Source organism: Castanea sativa, chromosome 8 (assembly GCF_040712315.1).
Source record: "Castanea sativa cultivar Marrone di Chiusa Pesio chromosome 8, ASM4071231v1".
In the NCBI taxonomy this organism is placed as follows: Eukaryota; Viridiplantae; Streptophyta; class Magnoliopsida; order Fagales; family Fagaceae; genus Castanea; species Castanea sativa.
Window position 1 is genome coordinate 25,383,242 of NC_134020.1, and position 25,505 is coordinate 25,408,746.

Sequence of the window (25,505 nt, forward strand, 5' to 3'; positions counted from 1 at the left end):
GATGGACGGATGGTGATTTCGAACGGGAAAATTTCACTTCCCGTAAACATGGAGGGCGAGGAAGTAATGGTAATGTTTATAGTGGTTACCTTATTTTCACCATATAGGCAATTCTTAAGAGGCCGTGGATTCATGCAATGGGGGCAGTTCCATCCACCCTGCATATGAAGGTCAAATTCCACATCGAGCAAGGTATTGTCATAGTGAGAGGAAGCCAGCAAGTGGCCACGTAGTGCCTGGTGGCCGCTGTCAACCTGGAGATCAAAGAGAAGGAACCAGCCGAAGAGATTCCCTTATAGCAATTACAAGAACCCCAGGAGGAGAAGGGGCTTGTGGTGCCGAGGATCTGATAAGAGTTAGGATACTTCTGGATGATGATAAGAGTTCTAGATAGAAGCAAGTATAAAGGACGAGGATAGGGTGGGGATGCTGTTGTTCCTTGTACAAAATGTGGATGTATTTGCTTGGAGACCGTACGAGGTACCCAGGGTAGACTCTGAATTCATAGCTCACAAGCTTAACGTGGACCCCTTATTCCCTCCCAAGAAGCAAAAGCCGAGGAGATCGACTAAGGAGCATGTTGAAGCCGTTAGGCAAGATGTCAAGAAGTTAAAGGAGGCAGGGGCAATAAAGGAGGTTTTCTTTCCAGAGTGGCTAGCGAATACCATGGTGGTAAAGAAGCAGAACGGCAAATGAAGGGTTTGTGTTGATTTTACCAACTTAAACTGATCATGCCCAAAGGACCCATTCCCCATGTCAAAGATCGATCAACTAATGGATGCCACGTACGAACACCTGAGGATGAGCTTTTTGGATGCTTTTCAGGGTTACCATCATATTGCCCTAGCTGCTGAGGATCAGGAGAAGACAGCGTTCATTTCTCTTAAAGCCAATTACCACTATACCGCGGTGCCATTTAGGCTAAAGAATGCTGAAGCCACTTATCAACGGAAGATGACAAGAATGTTCAGAGACAACATTGGGTGTACGGTTGAGGTATACATTGACGATATGGTGGTTAAAAGCAAACAAGAGGCGCAGCACATTGATGATCTTAACGAGGTGTTCAAAGTGCTCTGACAACTTAAGATGCGCCTCAATGCTGACAAGTGTGCTTTCGGAGTGGAGGCTGGCAAGTTCCTTAGGTATCTGATCACTAACCGAGGAATAGAAGTCAACCCTGATTAGATTGAAGCCGTGAAGTGCCTCAAGTCGCCGAGCAACCCAAAGGAAGTCCAAGTATTGACTGGCATGTTAGCTGCCCTTAACCGGTTCAGTACCAAGTTTACTAATTGGTGCCGTCCGTTTTACCAACTTTTGAAGAAGTGAAAGGGATTCTAGTGGAACGAGGATTATGAAAAGGCCTTCCAAGACCTGAAGGAATATCTAGTGCAAGCGTTTGTGTTGACAGCCCCAAAACCTAGTGAAGACTTATTCATGTATCTCTCGATGTTTGAACACACTGTAAGTGTGGTGCTTCTCAGGGATCAGGGAGTGCAACAACTGATATATTATGTTAGCAAGACCTTGGTGGATGCCGAGATGACGTACTTGCCTCTGGAGAAGTTGGTATTAGCGCTAGTGCATGCTACAAGGAAGTTGCCTCATTATTTTCAAGCCCACACTATCTATATACTGACCGAGTATTCTCTGCAATCATTGTTGAAGAGATCTGATTTCACCGGCAAAATAGCTAAGTGGGGAACTTTGCTGGGCTCCTTTAACATCAGGTACAGGCCTAGAAGCTCGGTGAAGGGTCAGGTTCTCGCCGATTTCATCGCAGAATTTTCCCCAAGATGGGAGATAAAGATGGTCTGCCATGTAAAAGCCCTCCCGTGGAAGGTTTTTGTGGATAGCGCCTCCAATGCGTCAGGAGCCAGGGGCTGGAATCGTAGTTATCACCCCTGAAGGAATAAAGCTGGAGCACTCTTTTAGGCTAGGATTTAGCGCTTCTAACAACGAGGCCAAGTATGAAACTCTACTTGCCGGATTAAGAGTTGTTTCGGACTTAGGAGCAAAGGAAGTAGAGATCTACTTGGATTCTCGATTGGTGGTTAAACAAATGCAAGGAAATTTTGTGGCCAAAGATCAATGAATGATGTAGTATTTGCAGTTGGCAAAGCAGACTATGGATCGTTTCCTGAGTGTGAGAGTAGTTTAGGTGGCCAGGGGACAAAACCGGCACGCTGACTCTTTGGCCACATTGGTGTCATCAATTACCGAGGAGGTACCCCGGTTAATCAAAGTGGAGTTGGTAGTCGAGCCGAGTATTAATGCAGGGGTAGGTGTTTTACTACTAACAACAACCGAACCATGTTGGATGGATCCGATAGTTGAATTTTTGGCCGTGGATCAGGTGCTAGCCAATGAAAAGGAAGCAGAAAAGGTACACCAGGCGGCTGCTCGGTACTGTTTGTCAACAGATCGTAAGCTATACTGAAGGTCATTTAAGGGGTCTTACTTACAATGTTTGCATCCTAGCAAGATTGAAGAACTCCTGACCGAACTACATGAGGTAGTGTGCAGCAGTCACGTGGGGGGCATTCATTAGCCCACCGAGCGATGACTTAGGGATTTTGGTGGCCACAAATACAAAAGGATGCTATCGAGTGTGCACAGAAGTGTGAGCAATGTCAGAAGCATGCCCTATGATCCAACAGTCGACAGGGAGCCTAAATCCTATTAGAAGCCCGTGGCCCTTTACGCAATAGGGGCTCGATATTGTTGGTCCATTCCCTCGGGCTACAGGAAACTTAAGGTTTGTTTTAGTGGCCATGGACTATTTCACCAAGTGGGCAGAGGCAGAAGCATTGGCAAACATCCGGGATGTGGATGTTAAGAAGTTTGTTTGGAAAAAATAGTAACGAGGTTGAGAGTACCAAAGTCACTATTGTCAGATAACGGTTTGCAGTTTGATAGCAAGGCTTTTCACGAGTTTTGTGGCAACCTCGGCATCAAGAACAGGTACTCTACCCTGGCATACCTGTAGAGTAACGGCCAGGCGAAGGCCACGAACAAAGCCATCGTGAATGGGTTAAAGAAAAAATACAGGGGGTGCTATGGGCAAGTGGGCCGAAGAATTGCCCAATGTTCTGTGGGCATACCGTACAACCCCGAGAAGGTCCACGAGAGAGACTCCTTTTTCTCTAACATATGGAGCAGAAGCAATCATACCAACCGAGGTAATTTATGTAGTTCCCAGGTTTCGAGATTCTCTTTAGCGCAGAACTAATGGTGAGATAGCTAAACCTGTTGGAAGAGCACCGAGAGTCGACGACCATACGGTTGGCAGAATATCTGCAAAAGCTTGCTCGGAGATACAATAAAGACATAAGGAGAAGGGAGTTTAGTGCCGATGATTTGGTACTTCAGAAGGTTGTGGAGAACACACGGGATGTCAATGCAAGAAAATTAGCACCTACCTGGGAGGGTCCATATAGAGTAACTGTCATTGCTGGTGCGGGGGCGTATTATTTGGAGGACTTGGACAAAAGGCCACTTCCCTGGCCATGGAATGTTCATAATTTAAAGAAGTTTTACCATTGACTGTCAGTGCGCTAGGGTATGGATTGAGTATAATGTATATTCGCAATATTAAATATAAGAGCAATATTCATTCATGCAGGTGTATTGTATTTTCGATTCTCTCATTTTTGATTTATTAACCCCGGCCAGCAAATGCAAAGAGAACCAAGCCTATTCACCCTAAGGATAGAAGCCTACCCCCAATTCGATCCTAATCACCCAGCAGGTGGAAACCTTAACACTAAAAATTCCCTAAGGACAGAAGCCTGCTCCCGGTTCGATCCTAATCACCAAGCAAGTGGAAACCTTAATCCTAAAAATTTTCTGAGGACAAAAGCTTGCTCCCGATTCAATCCTAATTACCGAGCAGGTGGAAACTTTAACACTAAAAATTTCCTAAGGACAGAAGCCTGCGCCCGATTCGATCCTAATCACCGAGCAGGTGGAAACCTTAATCCTAAAAAAATTTTGAGGACAAAAGCCTGCTCCCGATTCAATCCTAATCATCGAGTAGGTGGAAACCTTATATCGAGTCATTCTGATAGGAACCTGCTTCTCAGTTCAATCCTAATCACCGAGCGGATGGAAATCTTAAATCAAAACATTTAAGGACAAAAGCATATTCCCAGTTAGACGTTAACCGCTAAACTGGGAACAATGTTTTCAACAGGAATAAAATCAAGTGCCCAGCTTAATTCCAATGGTCAGGGAGGCGCGAGCCTAACAATTCTTCCTAAATGTAGAAACCCACCTTCGACCCGGTTCTGGTCACCAACTTGTTCTATCCCTTCGAATGAAAGGGTAACCTTTTATTACTGACCTAGGGTAAACTTTGATTTGGATACCCGGTCATCATAAATGAGAAAGTAAGGTACGATAAGCAAGTTGACAACCAAAATCATTTATAAATTTAGCAATTATTTACAAACATGGATGAAAAAGGCATCCAGTCACCATCTTAAGATGACTAATCAAATAGTTAAAAAATTAAACCATTGTTCTATCACCACAACCCGGTGACCATAGGCAAACCGAGTAAATAAAAAAGTAAAAGAAATGAACAAGGAAAAATAAAAGGTTAAGGCAAGCAAAACATCAACAATCATACTGCAAGGTCGGTAGGCGGAAGTTTGGCAGCGGGCTGCTCTGGCGCATCCTCGGCTGGTTGGGCTGCTAGGGGTGGCTGGGTTTGGACGTCCGCAGCAGATTGGGCGGCAGCATGAAGGTTGCTTATGACTTCCAGATCAATTAACTCCACGTGGGAGTCAATCACCTGTACCAACTCGTTCATGCTAGGGGTATCTTCCTCATCCGAGGCACCGGCTTGACTCCGAACGGGGAAAGGAGGGGCTGGGTATGGAATCTACTTAGGATTCCTCAGTGGGGAATCCTCGACTACTTCCATTGCCTGTAAGGCTGCAAGCCACCCCTCCCCGAACCCATGATGGTGGGTTTTGTGGACAATGGGCTCCACAAAGTTTTAGCTTCTGTAAAGTCTACATTATACCACTTCTCCTTGCACGCTTCAAGGGCCGCTTTCTCGTCGGCTTGGGCCAGGTTTAGGCTATCTGCCTTCGCCAATTTGAGCTTCATGCCCCCCAGCTTAACCTCCATCTTTGTTAATTTGTTCTCCGCCACCAACCTGGCTTTCTCGGCAAATTGCACCCTCTTCTCGACGGCCTCAGCAGCTTTGCCCTTCTCCTCCGTCGTGGCAACTGCAACGTCTTTTAACGCCTTCTCCCGTTTGGAATCCTCGGTAGCCTCCTTTAACCTCTCGTCAATGACGTAGGTCAGTTGTGCAGCTTGATGACGCGACAATGATAAGATGGTAAATGAAGACGAAGGGAATACACATGCATTGTAACAAATGGAAAAGAATGAGATAGTAAGTTACCGCCAACATGCGCGGGCACTAATCACGAACCGTCGAGTTATGGAAACAGTAAGACTTGACAGCCTGACAGGGCACCCCTTTTGAGAAAGCATTTTATGGCTATCTCATTTGTTTGAATGACCGGCGGTTAGGGATCCCCGAGGGGTCGCTAGCACCAATCGGGTTGTCCTTGGTTCATTCCCGATAGCCAGGCATAAACCAAGGAGGGGCTATTATACGGGGTGCAAGCTTGAGCCCGTTAAACTTCGGGCCATTGCCCCATGGCCTGATGCATGGACTCAAGCCGTTGGGCCATTGACCTCAATCCGAACACATCTTCGGGCCCAATTAGAGCCCAAATACCAAGACAGGCCCGTCGCTCCCTCTAAGCATGTCAGAGATGAGCTCATACCGATCACGTTACTTCGTGAACAAGAAAAGTGCATGCCAAGAACGTCTTGCATTCTCGACTGCCCGATATTGCCTTGGGGAATATCTCTGCTGTACTGTCTTTTGAAAGTGGAACCAATTCCAATGCCATTACCACCGTTCTCAACAGGACACCCACTTAGAAATGATGGAATTAGACCCCTATTTGCACTAGTAAGATCTGGAAGTAATCATAACACCTCCACTTAGCTGAGGCTATAAATAGGAGAATAGAAGGAGAAGAGGGGGTTGGAAAAAAGGGAGAGAGAGAGAGAGAGAGAAAGAACAGGTAGAAAAGAGCAGAGAGCCAAGGAGAGCCAAGGAGAGTTCATTTGAACTAGGAGGTGTTGTTGGGTCGCTCGGCAAAAGATCACCCGTAGTAGGAAACTCTTAAGCCCACCATACAAATTAGTTGTGAGCCCAAATATTGGCCCATCTGTTTGAAGCCTCTTTGGGTGTGCACAATGACAAATCACTAACTAGTGCAATGCATGAGTTTTTTTTTTATACTAATGCACAAAATAATTGAAAATCTATATATATAACCAAAACTTAGTTATGGAGAACATTATCATTGATATACAGTTGTCTTGTTGCATAATAAAAAAAAAAACATAAAAAGTAGTGGCTTTAATAAAATCAATGGAATTACTATAAAATAAAAAACTCAAAAAACAGAGACTATAACCAATGGAACTACTAAATACTTTTCTCAATAGAAATTGCTAAGCCATATCATCAAGCTAGCACCTCCATTTAAATTATCATCTCTAAACACCATTTTCCTCCATTTTTCCACTATCAAGCATAGGTGAGCTTCTAAAGCCCTTTGTGAACTTGAGATAGTGTAACTTCTTCCATAGCTACCCTATCCTCCTTTTTATGTTGTAAATACAATTTCTATATATAAAAATCTCTCTGTTTTGTTCTTTTATTTCCATAGTTCTTCCATTCTTATTATATCTTTACATTTGTATCTCTTTTGTTAATGCTCTTTTTCTTTCTCACCCTTTTAATCTTTTTCTTTGTTGTCTTCTCTCATTAAATCCCTTGGGTTTAAAGGGGGAAAATAACTCAACACCTTTGATAAACCTTCATTTTCCTAACTAAAAGGCATGTGGAGGACTACTCTCTCGTGCACGGTCAACCTTAGTGGGAAAATGAAGATTTAACTTAGATGGGTTCTCCTTAAATGAATCTTAAATTTGTTTCAAGCATGAAATGTGGGTATGCTTCCAAGAATTGGGATAGGTTCACTCAAAAGAGGGGTTCCAAGACTCCCTTTTTCCATCATGGGAGAGAATCTACAAGCTTGGTTCTTACATATTTTAGGATTTCTTTAAGGAGGATTGTTTTTAGAGAAAAAAAAAAGTTTTTAATCCTAATCTTTAAATTTTTTTCTTTGTTGTCTTCTCTGTTTAAATCCCTTGGATTTATAGAAAGAAATCAGCCCAACACCTTTGTAAACCTTCATTTTCCTAACTAGACCATATATGGAGGAATAGCCTCATGCACAACCAATCCTAGTGGGAAAATAGAGATTTAGCATAGGTGGGTTTTTCTTAAATGAATCTTGAACTTGTTCCCAAGCATGATGTGGAAAACCTTCTAAAAATTGGGATAGGTTCACTTAAAAAAGGGGTTCTCAAGATTCCCTTTTCCATCATGGGAGAGAGCCTACACCCTTGGATGTTAGAAGTTTTAGGGTTTATTTAAAGGAAATTTTTTTTAAAGTTCTAAATCATGCCTTTTAAATTGTGTTCTTGTTTATAAATTGTTTTTATTTTCAAGTCCCTTAAATCATGTTCTTGTTTATAAAATGTCTTTATTTTCAAGTCTTTTAAATTATGTTGATTATATATTACCTTTATATTCAAGTCCTTTAAATTATGCCCAAAATTGGTTTTATATTTAAGTCCTTTAAATAATGTTCTTCCTTGCTTTTAATTCATGTCTTTTGTCTTTAAAGTTCTCTTTATTTTCCTTATTATCGTTCTAGCTAGCACCATGAACCCAAGATTACCAAATAATGAGGAGCTTGGGTAAACAAGCCTCCCAAAAAAAAATGTGTTTTCTAAAAGACAAAAAATAGGCTCCAATGGTCATCCAATTTTTTACTAAAATTGATATTTTCAAGGAATAAAATGCAACTTTCTTTTTGAGTTTCTTTTAGCAAAACACCTTACAAAGGGGTATGTTTTAAAATCTCAATGAATGTCATTTTCAAAATCCTTTCCCAAGAAGTTGCCAAGTTTGGTTCTTTCTTTTCACACAAAAATGATTAAAAACCATGATTCTCACTAAAACCATGGAAACCCTTCTTTTTAAAAAATGATTTTGACCTAAGTTTTGGGAAAAAAATTTTCAAAAACACAGGAATTTCTTTTTCCCAAAAAATGTGGTTTTAATCTTAAACTTTTATTCCTTCAAAACCATTGTTTTTTAAAACTAAGTTTTTCTATCTTAAAAGATGAATAAAAACCATGCCTTTTATTAAAACCATAGAAACCCTTTTCTTAAAAACCTCTATTTTTTAAAGATTATCTTGGGTATGTTCTTTCCAAAAAAATTGGGAATCCTTTTTTCTTAAAAAAACAAGTTTTCAAAATGGTTTTAGAACCTAAAACTTTTGTTTCTTTAAAGTTTTGTTCATAAAAGTTCTTTTTACTCCCCCAAAATCACTATTCTTAGAATTAGCACCCCTTTGCTTTCTCATCAAAGAAAAACCATTTTTCATGTAAAACCAAGAGAAACCCTTTTTTTTTTTAATGTTCACTTCCCAAAAAGTGTGTAAACCTTATTTGAAAATAAGCATTTTTTTTCCAAAAAGTCATGAAGTTTTCCTCGAAAAGAGGACACTCATCTTTTCAAAAGAAAATCAAAGAGTTCTTTTTATGTATGTTATTTTGAATCTGTTAAATGGCACATTTTTGTTGAGGTTTGTGTCTATGATTCACTCCCATTGAATCAATAGACTCCTATCAAGCTTACATGTTCCCCCCTTCCCTTTGCACTAATCATTTTTGGTTCATTGTGTTTACGCATGAGAATGAAACCTTGAGAATAAATGTTATAATCCTAATATCTCACATTGCTTAAGTGTAAGATTAAACATGTGCATATAAGCACTTGGACACCCTCTCCTTGCAAACCGATTTTCAAAGGTGAATTTTACCATGAGTTCCTAACATTTAGTTGTACTTCAAACCAGCTCTCTCTATTGCTCAGGAGGCGGTTACCCTCGAAGTAACCCTCATTTTCCATCTCATTTTCATTCTTATTTTCATCCATTTTTGAATTTCCAAGAACATAACAATAAAATGGGCTTAAATGCATAAGGTGACATCCTTATGTTGTGATATATATATATATATATATATATATATATATATATATGCATATTCACATGGTAAATACATAATAAGTATATTATTCACATGTTAATTATATATACATTTAAATTCTTGCAATATTGTAATTTAGTTTTAACATGACATGTACATATATTATTCACATGTTCTTGCTTGTATATTATTCACTATTCAAGTGATACTCACATGATATTTTATACATGGATAAATACTCACATGATGTGTGTGTGTGTATTGTTTTGAACAGAACCCTTCTCAAAAATCAAAATGCCAATTATGTAGTTTGTTTTCCAAAAATGTGTACATTGTGATTAAATTAAAATGCGGTACTATCTTTTGGATAGGCAGTGTGAGGTGCCTAACACCTTCCTCACTCGTAACCGAACTTCTGAGTCAAAAATTCTTTGGTTTGAGATGTTCGTTTACTTTAATTAATTTAAGAACGCTTGAAATTGGTTTGTAGTTAATTAGGTAACTAAATAGACAAATAAGTGACCAATCACACCCAATACAATACCAATAGTTAGTGGCAACTCTTAAATAATAAAAATAAAAAGACACACACATCTTACTGTAAAAATGCATGCACACATAAGACATGTCACCAAGCCCCCAATGTGTGAAACTTTGGGGATAATCTCTCCCAAGGCGTTCACATTGAGTCTTCAATTGTTTTGAACTTGATTTGTCTTGATCCAAAGGTTAATTCAATACTAATCAACTAGACAAATTAGGTTCTAAATTGTTACACTTGTTTATGGTTTCCAATTTAAAAATATGGACTTTACAATGTCCAAAAGTCAACAAAAGCCATTTCACCAAATTCACATGGGATCATAAAAAGTTGAAATATTGAGAGAGTAGATCGAAAACAATAGTGGAAAATAGAAAAGAGAGTAGAATACCAATGGTAGTTCGTTTGGAGACTTTGTTACCCATTTTTATCCCTTTCTTCCATCTCACTTTGTCAAAAGAGAAGAAGCTGAGCTTTGATTCAACACCACACACAACACAACACAAACCCACATGATATCATCATCACAAGTCCCTCCAAAACTAAAACCAAGACCATAAAGACATATATGTAAAGGGTGTGAATGATAGTAAACCTGTAATAACGTATCATGCACGGTTTGAGGTGGGAATTCAATGTTTTGTCCAGTTGTTTCTACACTCTGCACAATTAGTAAAAAAATAAAATGCAACTATGCAAGCACTATAAAATCTGATACAAAACAAATTTGAAACTATTGAAGCGCTTGACAATCTTGCCTTGGATTCAATTCTTTTATGAGTTCCCTCTTTTTCCTTCCTTTTCCTTTTTCTTTTTTTTTTTTTTTATGGCCTGGCCAAAAAAAAGTGCAAATGAGTGATAAAAATGGTAAATATGACTGGAACTATGCAATTTGAGAAACTCATATATCAATTAACCATATCTTGGTCTAATATGAACTTAAATAAAAAAAATGATATTCATAATTGAGAAAAATAAACTATTAGAACAAATTGGAGAAAATAATAAAATTCATTCTAAGGTGTTCACATATATTGGGAGCAAGGTTGAAACTTGAATTTAACCACTTCAAATTGATCTCCCTCCGGGGGAAACCAACGAAAACTCACATAGTTAGGAATTTGACAGTAGAATTAACGATTGAAAAAAAAAATGATAAAAATTGCAAATAAATTCAAAATTAAATTTGCAAAACACACCTGTAAAATGACGCCACGTGATATAATAAAAATGACATCATTATATTATTAAAAGTGACCAAAACAAAATCATTGTTAGTTACACTAAGAGTTTAGCTAAAATATATTTTTTTTTAAATAAATACTGTAGTTTAGAGAATCCCTCTATCTCTATTGCAAAAAATAATAATAATAACTCACAAAGCAATTCAAATTAGAACCTCTCAGCTCATGCTTATTAGCATTCTCAATAGGATTAGGTGCACAACTATAGTCTATCCGGATCTCTTGCTCTTGTAGACTCAAACTTAACGATTAAGGTGTCATTATACTCACATTCTGGGAAAAGACACCAACTCAGGTGGCTCCCTACCTTTTTTTTTTTAACTTTTTTCATAAAATAAATAGATAAAACCTCTCTCTATCTCTTTTCTTATACGTGTATATTTCGAACAAATCTTGAATTTTTTTTGGGCCTTTTATTTTTTGGCTTCTTCCGTCTATGCACGAGCAATCCAAGTTTGTGCATGTCATTGATGAGGTACGAAATAGGAAGGGTTTTTCTCATAATAGTTGAACCACCCTTGAGAATCTGAGATATAGTATTTAATAATATTTTACTTTGAACCAAATAGGGTTAACATTCATGTTTTAAGAATGAAATTTAGTTGCAAAATTGGTTATAGTTTAAGGTTATGACCTTACTCAATATTTTTTTATTGGAAGTGAATTTTGACAAATTCACCATTAGATTACATTTTCTTCTTATATCCACCATGCTTACAAAATTTTTAGAAAATTAAAGATCAATAGTTATATCTATACTATTATTTAAGGGGTTTCTCCTATTAAGATTCCTCATTTTTTAGTTCAAAAATGCCCCTACACCCCTATGGTTAAATAGAGACAAAACTAAAGAACAATACAATAAAAATGCAACTCTAACTTCCACTAAAAAATAGGATTGCTCTCCTGTTAATTTTTAAATTGTTTTATCTACTTATAAATTAGATTTTCAAAATAAAAATTATATATACTAAAGAAAACACTCTGTGTTTTTATTATATATACTTTATTTTGAGAATCTAATTTATAAGTGGATAAAGCAATTTAAAAATTAACAGGAGAATAGACTTATTTTTTAGGCAATGTTTTAGTGGGAGTTAGAGTTGCATTTTTACTAAATTGTCTTTTAGTTTTGTCTCTACTTAAATATAGGAGTGTATGAGCATTTTGAACTAAAAAATAAAAAATCTAAACAAGGGAACCCCAAATTGCTTTATCTACTTATAAATTAGATTCTCAAAATAAAAATTATATATACTAACAAAAAAAACTGTGTTTTTATTTTATATATATATATATATTTTTTTTTTAAGAATCTAATTCATAAGTGAATAAAGTAATTTAAAAATTAATAGGAAAATAGTCCTATTTTTTAGGCAATATTTTAGTGGAAGTTAGAGTTGCATTTTTACCATATTGTCCTTTAATTTTGTCTCTACTTAAACATTGGCGTATAGGGACATTTTTGAATTAAAAAATGAGAAATCTAAACAAGGGAAGCCCCAAATTGCTTTATCTACTTATAAATTAGATTCTCAAAATAAAAATTATATATACTAACAAAAAAAACTGTGTTTTTATTTTATATATATATATATATATATTATTTTAAGAATAGTAGTATAGATAAAATAAAAATATTGAGTTTTTTGTTTTGCTAAAAAAAAACAGTTTCATCGCACGCCCAAAGCGGGTGTGATGAGTTTGCGCATGTGATAAGGCTAGTCATCAATAAATTGTTTAAATTGCAAGTTTTTGTAGTTTAAAATTATGCATAAAATATAAGCTTATAGATCATATAGTAAATAGTATTCGATTGACACAAAATTTGACATGTGTATTAAGAGCATAAATAACATGCAATTCAACAGTTAGATTTTCAAAATAATTGTAGTCTTAAGTTACAACTAATTTTGTAACCAAACTTTATTCCAAAAAAAATGTTTTAAGTGAAATTGTGTTTTGAATGAAAGATTAAAAAAAACTAAATTAAAATTTTAGTTTTTAAATAATATTAATTTCCAACGAGGAATTGAATATATTCTATTTTGCACCAATGACTTAGCAGACGACATGGTTAAGTTGCATGTACAGTTGTTTGACTATTGCCCATATTATCCACCAGAATCTCACCACGTGTATACAATACCCATTCGCCACTCGTTCTAAATTCTCTTACCCGTACTACATGACTTGACCAAATGCCACCTCAGTCAAGTGGCTCAACTAAAACCAACAGTCCAGATTCATTGAGGAATTACACGTGTACGACATAGATGATCGTAACCGTTTCTCTTTCTCATGCGATTTTACCCTTTTTTTTTTTTTCTTTTTTTTTATATTCCCCTCTCCGAGAAAAAATCGAGTGCTCCTCACACTCAAACATATCCATTTTTTTTCTCTCTCTCTGTGAGAAACATTCACCGCCGGTGTGGCTTCACCGGACAATTCACCCACTTCCGACCGGATTTCAACGGTCTGGTCAGTTTCCCGGTCATCGTCGAAGGTACCGATCGTCAATTTTCTTTCTTTCTAATTCTTCATTTCTAGGGAATCGCATTTCTGTTGCTCATTTGCAATTGAAAATTGAAAATTGAAAATTCACGTTCAAATTGTTCATGTGTTTTTTGCTGAAAAATTATATCAGTTTAGGGTTTTGTTTTGAATATGAATTTGTAAGAGATTTTGATACAATGTTTCATTTTGCAATTAATTTTTTTTGTTTTTTTTATTTGTTTTGGCTAATTGTATGTCCGTACACTAAAAGCAAAGCTTCGGTGTCTTTCGCAGATGTTACTCTGAAAATACTTAATTGAGACGTAAACAACGTGCGGTGAAAGTGAAAGTTGAATCGCAAAGCAAAAATGGTACCTTCTAGATTCTTAATTCATATGTTGGAACTTTTCCCATGTAGTGCTTCCTCTCTTCTTCTTCTTTTTTAATTATTATTTGGGTTTTGTGGTTTGTTTGTTTGTTTGTTACCAATGTTTTGTTTTGTTTTGTCATTATATATCTGTATGTGGTACTGTGTTTGTGAAGAAGATGGCATTTGAGTGAATTTGCAGCTTCAATGTTGGGACATTTATAAATTTAATATTTTTGGATATTTATTGATATAGAATGTCTTTTTTCCAAACTAAGTTTCTGGGCATGATTGAGGTTGAGGTGAGAGAATTGATTGGGGTCGACTCGCTCTTTGGAAGGTTGTTTAAATTTTGAAATGGTCCATTGTTAAAAAATTGAAATGGCTTCCACGCGATATATGGAATGTGATGGACCGATGGTTCATTGCCAGTGAGAGGATGGTCTTCTAGGGCTACAACTGTTTCACACTGCCATTTTTGCTTGCTAGATTCTCTTTCGTTTATTATCCTAGTTTATTTTAGATTAAAAACACTTAGGCTTCAGAAAATGGTAGGTTTGAGGTTAATGATGTGTTCCTTTTGGTTGGATGGATCGGATTTTGGCAAGCCTAGAAAAAGATGTAAATCTGTAATAGTTAGGGAGGAGGAATTAATTGAGTGTATATACTGGGTGAGTTTGGATGCAAGCATGCAGTATTCTGAGCCTGAGCTTGCACTATGCTCTGTGTTTTGCTAGCAGCACTCCTTTGTGAACTCTAATATGCTTATATAATAAGTAATAAAATTTCATTAAAGATATTAAGGTATTTTTTTTATATTACTTTTGTTGTCATTTACTTAGACAATGAATATATCACCATTCAATATTAAGAAGATATGATGCTTGAATTAAACCTTTCTGTTCATATCCACTATAAGAAAGTGTTTGCAAGCTGTGTTAAGAGTCTGCAACAGTTTAGTGATTGATTCTGGCAGTCTTTGCAGGACAAGGGATTTTGGATGTCAAAGGGTGCTGGACATGTAAATGATGTAGACCCAACATTTGATAATACTTCCAGAATTGAACCAAAGCGATCACATCAATGGTTTGTAGATGCTGCTGAAACAGAGCTGTTCCCTAATAAGAAGCAAGCAGTGCAAGCTCCAAACAACAAATCAAGTTCAGGAATGTCAAATGCTAATATTCCTTCTTGGGAGAATGCCTCAAGTTTTCATTCAGTTCCAAGCCAGTTCAATCACCGCTTTTTTGGATCTGAAACAGCAAGGCCTGTCAATTTTGCTGAAAGGAATATTTTTGTTGAAACAGAGAATCCAAATGTGAGGAGAAAGAGTATGGATGACCAATTTGGAGAAGACGCATCTGTTGGTTTGTCCATATCTCATGCTATGGAAGATCCTGAAACATGTCTTACCTATGGTGGAATAAGAAAGGTCAAAGTCAATCAAGTTAAGGATTGTGATAATGGGGTGCATATGCCAAAGGGACACGGTTCTAATGGGGAAAATATCAGTCACCTGTCTTCAGGTCAGGCCTATAACAGAGAAAGTGAAGCTGGTTTTGCATCAATAGGGCAGCCTTATAACCAGGATGACAATGTTACTTTAATGGGTCATACCTACAATAGGGGAGATGCCAATATCAGATCGACAGGTCCCACGTTTGGAAATGAAGATGGTAATTCCATTTCAATGGGTGACACGTATGGTAAGGGGGAAGCTAATATAATATCTTTTGGCGGGTTTCCTGATGAACAAGATATTATCCCTGTGGGAAGGCCGGTCAGCAACTATGATTTATTATACACTCAGTCTTCAGTTCAAACATTAGAAACAGCCCACGAGAAAGAACCGGATCAAACAAATGCCAATACAGTTCTTAGTGCCACTCCAGTTGCTAAATTAAAACCTGAATCTGTTTCTAAGAATAAGCCAGAATTCAAAACATCAAGGAAAGAAGCTCCAAACAGCTTCCCCTCTAATGTTAGAAGCTTGATCTCAACGGGCATGCTTGATGGTGTTCCTGTAAAGTATGTTTCCTTGGCACGGGAGGTAATTTACCTTTTTTTTCCGTCCATTTTTTGAACTTCAGTTGCCATTCCACTTTACTGACTTACAATTATATTTTTACATTTAACTAGGAGCTTCGTGGAATTATAAAAGGTTCTGGATATCTTTGTGGGTGTCAGTCATGCAATTTTTCTAAGGTGAGTAATCCATTGATTCATAACTTGGTGCAGCAAAATATCTTGAGAGCTAACTGTTGAATCTTTATGGTTTCCGCATAGGTGCTGAATGCTTTTGAGTTTGAGCGTCATGCTGGTTGTAAAACAAAACATCCAAACAATCACATATACTTCGAGAATGGAAAGACTATCTATCAGATTGTACAAGAATTAAGAAGCACACCTGAGAGTTTGTTGTTTGATGCGATTCAGACTGTTTTTGGAGCACCTATTAATCAGAAGTCCTTTCGCATTTGGAAAGGTAGCAAAAATTCTTACACATCAATTGTTGTTCTCTTCTTTTCTTTTCTTTATAAAAAATGTTCATGGTTTAGCTTTTCATTAACTCTCCCACTGTTTTGGGGGGAGGGGGGCTGCCAAATTTTAACTGTGACACTAATCTTCTTTCTTCCCATACTTAATTTCTTTTTGTTTTGATTCTTTGTTTCCTCTCTTTTTCTAGAATCATTTCAAGCAGCAACTCGCGAGCTTCAGCGTATATATGGAAAGGAAGAACTGAATATATAGGAGTATTCTAGATGAGCATTAGTCAAAGTGTAATATAAGGTGAAATGTGCATAGAACAAGTACATCTCTTTTGTAAATTATGTACTCTATCCCTTGGTAAGGAAGAACAGGTGTTTTTTTGTTCTTTCGATGCAAGTACAACTCTTTTGTAAATTATATACTCTATCCCGTGGTAACGAAGAACAGGTGTTTTTTGTTCTTTTGGTGCAGAATGATTCGTGTAAAACTTGATATTGTGCTTTCATCCATCGAGATGAGGTGCTTTGCAATGGTATTTTTTATGTTGTGGAAAACTAGTGCTTGTGATTTTCTCATCCAACTAAAGTATTTCAGTTGTACAGATCCAAGAGTGTACGTATACAACAATAAAACATTAAAACTTATCCAGATTATCATGTTTAATACTCCTATAGAGGAAGGTTAAATCAGTTGCTTCACTTCTTGAATAACTCTCGATTTGTGTTTGAAATCAGGACTCATTTCCTTCGTCCTCGCCAACTTTAGCATAAAACACATGCAAAACTCCCATGGCGTCTTTAAATCTGAATATTTCCTGAGGGAAGCTTCTCTCGGGTTGCTGATGTAATAAAAGAGGAGGCATTTTTAAGATTGCTATACGAAACAAGACGTCGGGACTCGGGAATGATCTTCATTGGCTTGGTCATATCTAATTGACATCTCTTGCATGAAAAGATTTCTTGCTTATGTATGGGCAATGGGGGAGGCCAAAACGAATATGGATCCAGTGGCCGAAGCCCTGGTCTTAATCTCAGCTAGCTGATAAACGGGCAATAGGTACTTAAACCAAGGATCAAAATTATAATTCAGAGACATCCTGTGTTTACATTTTACAAGTCGGCTTGTTATAAGAAGTTAACCACGTCTTTTAGAGTCTCTTTCAAGAAGGAACTCGACTTTCAAGGGACAAATTTACTCATTTAATAAAAAGTAAAACCCATCTTTCTACATTAGAAACTACAATTTAATATAAACTGTTCATTTCCCAAGCAAAAGAAAGAAACCGGGTAGAAAACAAATAAAGCTGTTGTTTGCCACAAGATACACATCAAATGTTAGCCACGAAATAAGATTCTCAAATAAAAGCTACCCTTCACACACTAAAACAAGTTCGGAAAGAATGAGTCAGGAAAATTACAAGCACCCATCACATTGTTATGACAATTAGTTTTTTCTATTTCTTTTTCCGTTTCCAGACATAGTGTGACCTCCATGACATATCCCTGCTCAAATAATGGGTTCTTAAGATCCACAGCAAGCTGATTTTTGGGCAGCTTGACCAGCTCCAGCTGCCTGGTCTGGTTGATTGATCCTAATGGTTGTAGGCTGCAATGACAACCACAGAAAGAAATTTTCAAAACCCAATACCAAGAGTGACCACCAGTAGTATCATTTATACTTCATTCTTATTCAAGTTTTAAGGCAGGATTTTAAAGTACCTCGGCCCTAGAGTCTGTGTCTGCAAGCCTTTGCTTTATATCCCTTGCTATCGAAAAGAAAACTTGCTCCACATTTAGATTTGTCTTTGCACTCTGCAAGGAAAAGTATATTTGAGTACATAACTAAACTAATTAACAAGTTTCAATAATGAGTAAGCATTACTTACAGTTTCAAAGAACTTGATACCATACTCATCAGCAAGTGCTTGGCCCTTGGATGTAGGCACAGCCTAACAAGAAAAGAAAAATATAATAAAAGATGATTGGGGATGGTGCAAAGTGCAAACACTCATCCACAAAGGCAGGATGAAGGAACTAGAAGGATGATTAATTCTAGATACTAATCAAAGTAAGCTTTCTTTTTTTCACCCTAGAGCAAAAGAGGTTTATGAATAATTATACACAAAGGAACATACCCTTTTGCTTTCATCCATGTCAGCCTTGTTCCCTACCAGTATCTTGTTGACATTATCTGAAGCATGCTGTTCAATGTTGCGAATCCAATTCCTAATGTCTGTAAACAGTGAGAAGACAGGTCCATAAAAAAGCAGTAGAAATCCAAGAAACCATAAACTGTCAACCAACAACCTCAGTGAGACTAGATAATGCAACAAAAAATAAACATCCAATTATCCAAATCTTTAACTGCTCTATATCTATGCGAGTGCACGAGCATGTAAGAAAAGAAGAGAGGGGTGAGGGGCTTACTGTTGAAAGATGATTCATCAGTCACATCATAGACAAGCAAAATACCCATGGCTCCCCGATAGTAAGCTGGAAATAAAAATTTAAAAACAGTTACTAGGGAAAATAATATGAAGACGCAAACTCGATAAGCATTTGTAGCAGCAGTTCAAAATAATGAAAGACAACAAATTACAAGAAAACAGCAATAGAAACCATCCAACCACCCAGTATAAGTGTTTAAACAATACTATCTTGATCATATTATAAAGCCCAACATACAGCATTCAGATGATCTTAGACATATTATCTAAAATACTTCCAGTAAATGAGACCAATTGGTGGAGACGACCAGAATCCCTGAGAAGGATTAATGGAGCAAGATGTTAAAGACACAATTGGGAATTTTGAAAGGAGGGTCTAAAAAAATTTCCCAGGATGAGAGCATAACTCTCGCATTGCACCTCCAAACTGCCAAATGCAGATATGCCACACATTAATGCCAAGTCCATTAATGTGAACCTCATTGTGCTAGGGCTCAAGCCCCTGATCCACATCAGCAGTTCCCTCAGTTGCTCTCCTTCCAAGGTCCCATTTTTATAATTCATTTTGTTGGGTATGTACCCTAAACTAATGCTCCTGATCAACTTCAGCAGTTCTCTCAGTTGCCCTCTCCCAAAGTCCCATTTCCATAAGTAATTTTTTTAGGTTCATATCTTCAGAGCCACAAACAAGAAAAGCAGAGATCTATCTGCTTGAGCTTGGGATAGATGTTAAGCCTGGCTGAAGCTTAAATCAAACCACAGTATCTACTCAAGTTCAGTTTTAACAAGCTTATAATTGGCTTATATGTTAGCAGGCTACTCGGGGACTCCTTTAATAATTTTATTATATTATGATATTAAATAATGGAACAGAAAAACCCATGCAATGGACCGAAGTATACAGCTAACATGTTAGTGGAAGAAAAAAGCAGGAGGGCTTGTTACAGAGAGCAACCCTCTTTTGAATCTATTTTCTATAAGGGCTTAGGTACTAACCACTTATTTCTTGATAATTCGATAGTTGGGGGTGGGGGGATTTGAACCCTGGATGTCTCCATAGGAAACACAAAGAGGTACCAGTTGAGCCACAAGGCTCTTGGCCGTAGGCATTATTATTTAATTATGGAGTAAAATGGTGCACCAAAATTGAAGGGATCACCTGTCGCACTTTAGAAACTGATGAGAGAGCCAGCAACTTTCTTTCACCCATGCATGGTTAATACCATCCTATGTTGAGCCATTTCATATGCTTATGAGCTTAATTTTGAAATATTGAGAATTTAAACATAAAATATATATTTCCGTCTTGTTGTCTGTTGCTTTTTCTTGTGTTCACCATAATGAACACCTTGTATTTGCTTTCTTCATTTTTTTCATCTTGATTAATATTATTCTTATTACCTATACCAAAATAAATAAATAAATGAGCCTTTCAACTGGCTCAGTCTTGGTCACTAAGAAACAAACAAGCCAAGCCCAAGATAATTGCAACTGACCCAGGTGAACAACTCTTTGTTAATGGAATCCTAGTGCACCACCAAAAACTAAATTGTTTTTTAGAAAATGCCATTTGTCAAAACTGCAAGATAAGACTTATCAAATCAACTGGTTTCAGAGTGGAAAATTACCCACCAAACCACTTCCCTTCATAAGTACTATCTACCTTCCACAATTAAAAAACGTCTACACCTGTAATAATTAAAAAGAATTACCAGTTGTAATTGTTCGGAACCGCTCCTGACCAGCAGTGTCCCAAATTTGCAGTTTGATCCGTTTTCCATCAAGTTCAATGGTTCTAATTTTAAAATCAATGCTGCAAGAGAACAATGACATGGTAGATTGGTAAAATTCTTCAAGAATCCAACACTAACTGCTAAAATTCAAAGAATACAAACCCAATGGTAGTGATGAAACTAGTGGTGAATGAGCCATCTGAGAAACGTAAAAGAAGGCAACTCTTACCCACACCTGTAGAAGTAATGAACACGAATCAACATGTCAAATTTTAGGAGCAGTGTTACTAGTCCAAAAATTAACTTAATGAGAGATCATTTTCATTGCCCAAAACACATTCTCTAGTTATATATATGACAGATCCCCAAAAATGTCAAATTTTTGGAGCAGTGTTACTAATCTGAAAAATAACTTAATGAGAGAGAGAATTTTCATTGCCCAGAACACATTCTCTAGTTATGGATATGAAATATGCCCAAAATATTAAACCCCTGATATCCTTCAGCACAGACAGTGTATATTTAAAAAATTGCTACTATGCCCCAGGATTTGTGCACAGTGTTCAACTCAAACTCAACCTCTCCACTGCTTCTGCCCAGCAATAAGCTATGAAGCACAGGTGCGTTTCCGGATTCACGTGTGGGTGCAGGATTCGGCAATTTTTGAAAAAGTAGGGTGCAGGTGCGGCGATTAAAAAATTATTAAAAATATTTTTATTTATATTTTTAATATATTGCTAAGCATACTTTTTTATATAATAATAATAGAAAACTCATATAATAATAATAATAATAATAATAAATAGATAGTAATAAGTACACTAAAGTTTTTGACATTTGAATTCTTGACAAAGGTATTAAAATAGATGAGGCTTCTCATAAATAAATTAATAAAAAGATTTGGTTTAGTGGTTCACATATTTGGTCAGCCCAAAAACAAAATAAAAGATATATGTGACAAGTATTAAAATAAGTGTAGTTTCTTCCCATTACCCAAAAAAAAAAAAAGGAGGAAGATGTGGCTGGCCCACGTGTTTGGTCACAGAGCACAAAAAACAAAATAAAGTTAACAAAGGCATTTAAAGTTGTGGCTGGCTCCAGTTATCCCATCCTTCTACTGTCAAAAAAAAAAAAAAAACTTTTCAAAAAGAGAAACAGAACAGAAGGCAGGGGCTCCGGTGAAAATAAAGGAAGAAGAAAACGAAGAAGCAAAGAAAAAGAAAGGGGTTAAAGCCACCAGTATCACAATCACACAGAGATAGAATGGTTGTAGCAAGCTCAACTTCATCTTACCAAAACCACACCTTCTTCTCCAACTTTCTTTCTTTCTTCATTGTCTTGTTCGGTGCCGGCACGGTGTGTTTCGGCCAATACGGACCGATTCGGCCCAAATCTGCGCGAGTCGGCGCGTATCGCGAAACAAAAACAAAAAAACAAAAACAAAAATTGGACGCAGTTCGACGCGCAGACAGCAGCGTCCCTCGCACGTCGCCGCGTCGGACACGGGTGCGGCGGCCATTTTGCCGCATCCGTGCTTCATAGGCAATAAGTATCTTTAAGAAAGATTAGGATCCTATAGAGTTCTTAAAATCCTATCCATTCATTTGGAAGTTAGTGGGTTGGATTTTTCCACATCATTAATAAATTAAATAGACACCAAAATGATTATACTCAAACATTTTTTAAATATTAATGATGTTGTGGTAAAATCTAATCCACTCATTTTAAAATGAACGGCTAGGATTTTAAGAACTCTAGAGGATCTTAATCCATTTTAAGAACATTATGATTGAACTTCACAACATAATCCCTAAAAATTCACTGCCTAAAACCAGTAAACCACAATTTTTTTTTTTTTTTGATAAGTAAAAAAAACCAGTAAACCACAATTAAATATAAAATAAAAGCATTGATACAGTAAGACATATTATGGGCCCAACAAGATTGTCAACATATCATCAAGTTAAAGAACCAATTAACAAATCATATAATCTCTGGCTTCAACTCAAGAACTCAACTAGATAGCACAGTTGTCTCCAAAAAGATGTAGAGTCTCTATAGGCTACAAGTGCTCAACTGTAAGCCCTCATTACTAGTCATATTTGTTTAGTGTAGTTCATCCTAAAAAGGTTTCTCAAAGTTCAATGAGAAAAAGTATAAAGGGTCCAGCCAAAAAGGTCCAGTATGAATGTAGAATTGAAGTGGTATGATAAAGTATTTAGACTTCTTTGTCTCTCCAGTACATGAAGTAGTCTCTTTGCAGTAAAATATATGCTTACTTACCCCAAAAAAAAAAAAAAAAAGGTATGATAAAGAAGCTTTAACATTGAAATCGTTTGCTATCCCCCATCTATGTAAGGCAATGACCTAAGTAGCAAAGTCCTTATCTTTAATATGCTCAAATTTTTTTTTCCATTCACACAACACAAGGGAACAAGTTTCAATGATTTTTCCCCCAAACACAGCATAAACTTATCAGCATAACTAATTAAAAAGCCTTTCTCTGCAAAGTGTGAGATCACTACTTTAAATCACTTAATTATCTCTATACCATGAAGAAAGTTAACATCTTCAAGCCAGAGCTTTCTAATGAGAGAGAGAGAGAGGAGGAGGAACAGGGACCTAAGCCCTAGACATACAGGATATACCAAAGGCCAGAAGAACTGCAAAATTTCTGATTGATCACAAGTAGGTGGGCAAGACTTTGCTCATGCATGTTCCCTTGAAGGATACACTATAAATTTGTTGAATCAGTACATTCCCATGAAACCACCAACAACAGCAAAGCCTTAGTCCCAAAACTTTCAAGATCGGTCATAGATCCTCAATAGACTAATCAAGTTCGACTCAATACATTCTTCTCCACCATTCTTATGAAACCACCCATTCCAAAATCTACGACTCACATAACACCTAAGCTACCTAGCTCCTAAGCCCATATAAGCCTCAAGGTACTCATCTAAATATATAAATGAAAATATGATACTTGATGTAAAGTAGGTGAACATAGCAAGTTAGAAACGTAGCAGAGAACTCAAAAATAGTAGCGCTAGATCAAAATAAGCCTCAGACCAGTTAAGAATCAATGCACTTTCTATGATTTTATGATAAAGAAAAAGAAAGAATGGAGGGGTGAGGAGGAGACCGGGAGAGCTCACTACTCTTGAATTAAACCAATTCAAATTTGAATAATAAATTAACTCTTATTACCCATGAACCCCCCCCCCCTCCCCCAAAAAAAAATCCAAGCTAGGATCTATTGTTGCACTTTTGTCTTAAAAATGAATTTTAAAAGGAAAAAAAAAAATAAGAAGAAGAAGGCGGCAAAAACTTCATCAATATAAACATATTGCAAAAAGAGTACTTAAGGACTTGGAAAAAGGCTATTTGAAGTTTAAAACACTAAATTAGATAATTATCACATCACTTCTTACCCCTACTTAACACGCAACCCAAAAGCAATCAAATTAAAGCTTAAAGAAATAAGAACTTGCCAGAATTTTAACATAAACACTTTTTTTTTAAATCTTTAATTGAAGTAAAAAGACAAACAAAAAATCCATCAGGATAGCATAGACCAAGTCACAGTCAAAACATATAGAGAAAGATTTTATATAATAATAAAAACATGGCAAACACAATTTGGAGGCCCAATTTGGTAAGCAAATGAATCAAGGATTGCAGCTAAGCCAGTCATTGAAAGACAGAGTTCAATCTCACTTCCAGATAATCCATCATAACTTAGATACACAACAGCGAGGCTATTTCGCAAAAACGATATAACATTGAGAATCAAAAACACCTATTCCTAATAGCTCAAAAACACACAATTCACATAGTTTGATTAAATTCTCATCATTTTCAACTCCTAAAAGCTCAAAAACCAGGTCAGAACAAGTTCAAACCCTGAATCAAACTAGATCTACACAGATACCACATCAAAACGCCTAGAAATTCCAAACAAAACCAAAAAAAAAAAAACCTTCCAAATTCCAAAATCAAATCAAGTAAACCTACAATGCAGAAAATCTTCACATTTTTTCGAGCTCAGGAACACGATCTAGGTTCTGGAACACAAAACGATCCGTTTGGTTCTCAAGAAAATGAGCGAGAAAACAAAGAAAATGAAAATTGCTTTAAAAAAACGTACCACTGTCGCCGATCAACAACAGCTTTATGAGGTAATCGTAATCGGCCCGAGCTCTTGCCGGTGGAGCAGCCATTGAAATAGTTTTTAATCAAAAATCAATCACCTAAAAACAATTCGAAACCCCTTCGAATAATTAACCTCTCTGCAATCAAGTCAAAGCAAAATACAAAAAATTAGAATCAAACAAATCACAATGAGAAAGCTAAAACTATTTAAAGCAATCGTAGCAACAAGAAGTACCAGATCGGAAACTTCCACAGAGGGAGAGAGAAAGAGCAAGAGAGAGAGAGAGAGAGTTTTAGAGAGAGAAAAAATGGGAGATAGGGGTCTCCGAGAGGTCAAAACCGAAGGGGCATTGAAATTTAAGGGAGAGAGAGTTATTGAGGTAGTTAATGGATATTTTGGTAATTTCACGAAATAGGAAACAAAAGCCCTTTTGAGTGGTTCACCACCTTCTTCAATTTTAAGCTCCTCCGAGTATGGTGGGTTTTTTTCTTGTTTACCTTTTTGCCTCAGTGGCGCACATTAGCGCTGAAACTAATCAAGCCCCGAAACCTGTTTAATTTCCAGGTGGCGTATTTTGATTGGTTAATTGATGTGTCGTAGGGAGTTGTGTGCTGGGGATGCATGTGGGAGATTGGAGACAGGGTGTGTGAGCTGGCAATCCTAATCATCACCCAATAGATACCTCTGTCAAAGCGTTACGTTACAACTGTCATATGGGCATGCAAGTGGGAAAGGAAAAAGTAAAATTAAAATCTATGCTGTTGGCCGTATCCTATCTTCGCTATCTTTTTCTGCTGAATGTATCTTCACTGTCTCGTATGCAATCAGAACCGCCCAAACACATAATCGGTGAGTGATTAA

General features: G+C 36.9%; 2 protein-coding genes across 3 annotated transcripts; one reads left to right on the top strand and one right to left on the bottom strand.

The window, feature by feature from the left end:
• The first annotated feature begins 13,295 nt into the window (after positions 1-13,295).
• LOC142605521 (uncharacterized) lies at positions 13,296-16,779 on the top strand. 2 transcript variants are annotated; one of them, XM_075776918.1, is made up of 6 exons: positions 13,296-13,462; positions 13,747-13,823; positions 14,805-15,869; positions 15,959-16,024; positions 16,106-16,304; positions 16,506-16,779. In XM_075776918.1, the coding sequence occupies exons 2-6, from the start codon at positions 13,821-13,823 to the stop codon at positions 16,568-16,570; spliced, it is 1,398 nt and encodes a 465-aa protein (XP_075633033.1). In that variant the 5' UTR covers positions 13,296-13,462; positions 13,747-13,820; the 3' UTR covers positions 16,571-16,779. The 2 variants fall into 2 exon arrangements, with proteins under 2 accessions (XP_075633033.1, XP_075633032.1); XM_075776917.1 differs by having other exon boundaries at positions 13,322-13,462; positions 14,796-15,869.
• A 735-nt stretch (positions 16,780-17,514) lies between these two features.
• On the bottom strand, positions 17,515-25,131 carry LOC142607735 (ras-related protein RABE1c). Its single transcript, XM_075779340.1, has 9 exons — positions 24,879-25,131; positions 24,639-24,780; positions 20,651-20,723; positions 20,468-20,568; positions 18,736-18,801; positions 18,444-18,541; positions 18,195-18,257; positions 18,028-18,120; positions 17,515-17,914 (listed from the first exon to the last, which is right to left on the bottom strand). Exons 2-9 carry the CDS (start codon positions 24,709-24,711, stop codon positions 17,831-17,833), a joined length of 651 nt encoding a protein of 216 aa, XP_075635455.1. The 5' UTR covers positions 24,712-24,780; positions 24,879-25,131; the 3' UTR covers positions 17,515-17,830.
• Positions 25,132-25,505: the final 374 nt, after the last annotated feature.

Excerpts from the sequence above, each read along its gene's own strand:
- LOC142607735 (XM_075779340.1), bottom strand. The coding sequence starts at position 24,711 with ATGGCTGCTCCACCGGCAAGAGCTCGGGCCGATTACGATTACCTCATA. Across the intron at positions 20,724-24,638 it reads GTTGTTGATCGGCGACAGTG|GTGTGGGTAAGAGTTGCCTT; the intron begins GTACGTTTTTTT and ends TTACTTCTACAG. Across the intron at positions 18,542-18,735 it reads TGATGAATCATCTTTCAACA|ACATTAGGAATTGGATTCGC; the intron begins GTAAGCCCCTCA and ends CACTGTTTACAG.
- LOC142605521 (XM_075776917.1), top strand. Across the intron at positions 15,870-15,958 it reads ATGTTTCCTTGGCACGGGAG|GAGCTTCGTGGAATTATAAA; the intron begins GTAATTTACCTT and ends ACATTTAACTAG. Across the intron at positions 16,025-16,105 it reads AGTCATGCAATTTTTCTAAG|GTGCTGAATGCTTTTGAGTT; the intron begins GTGAGTAATCCA and ends GTTTCCGCATAG.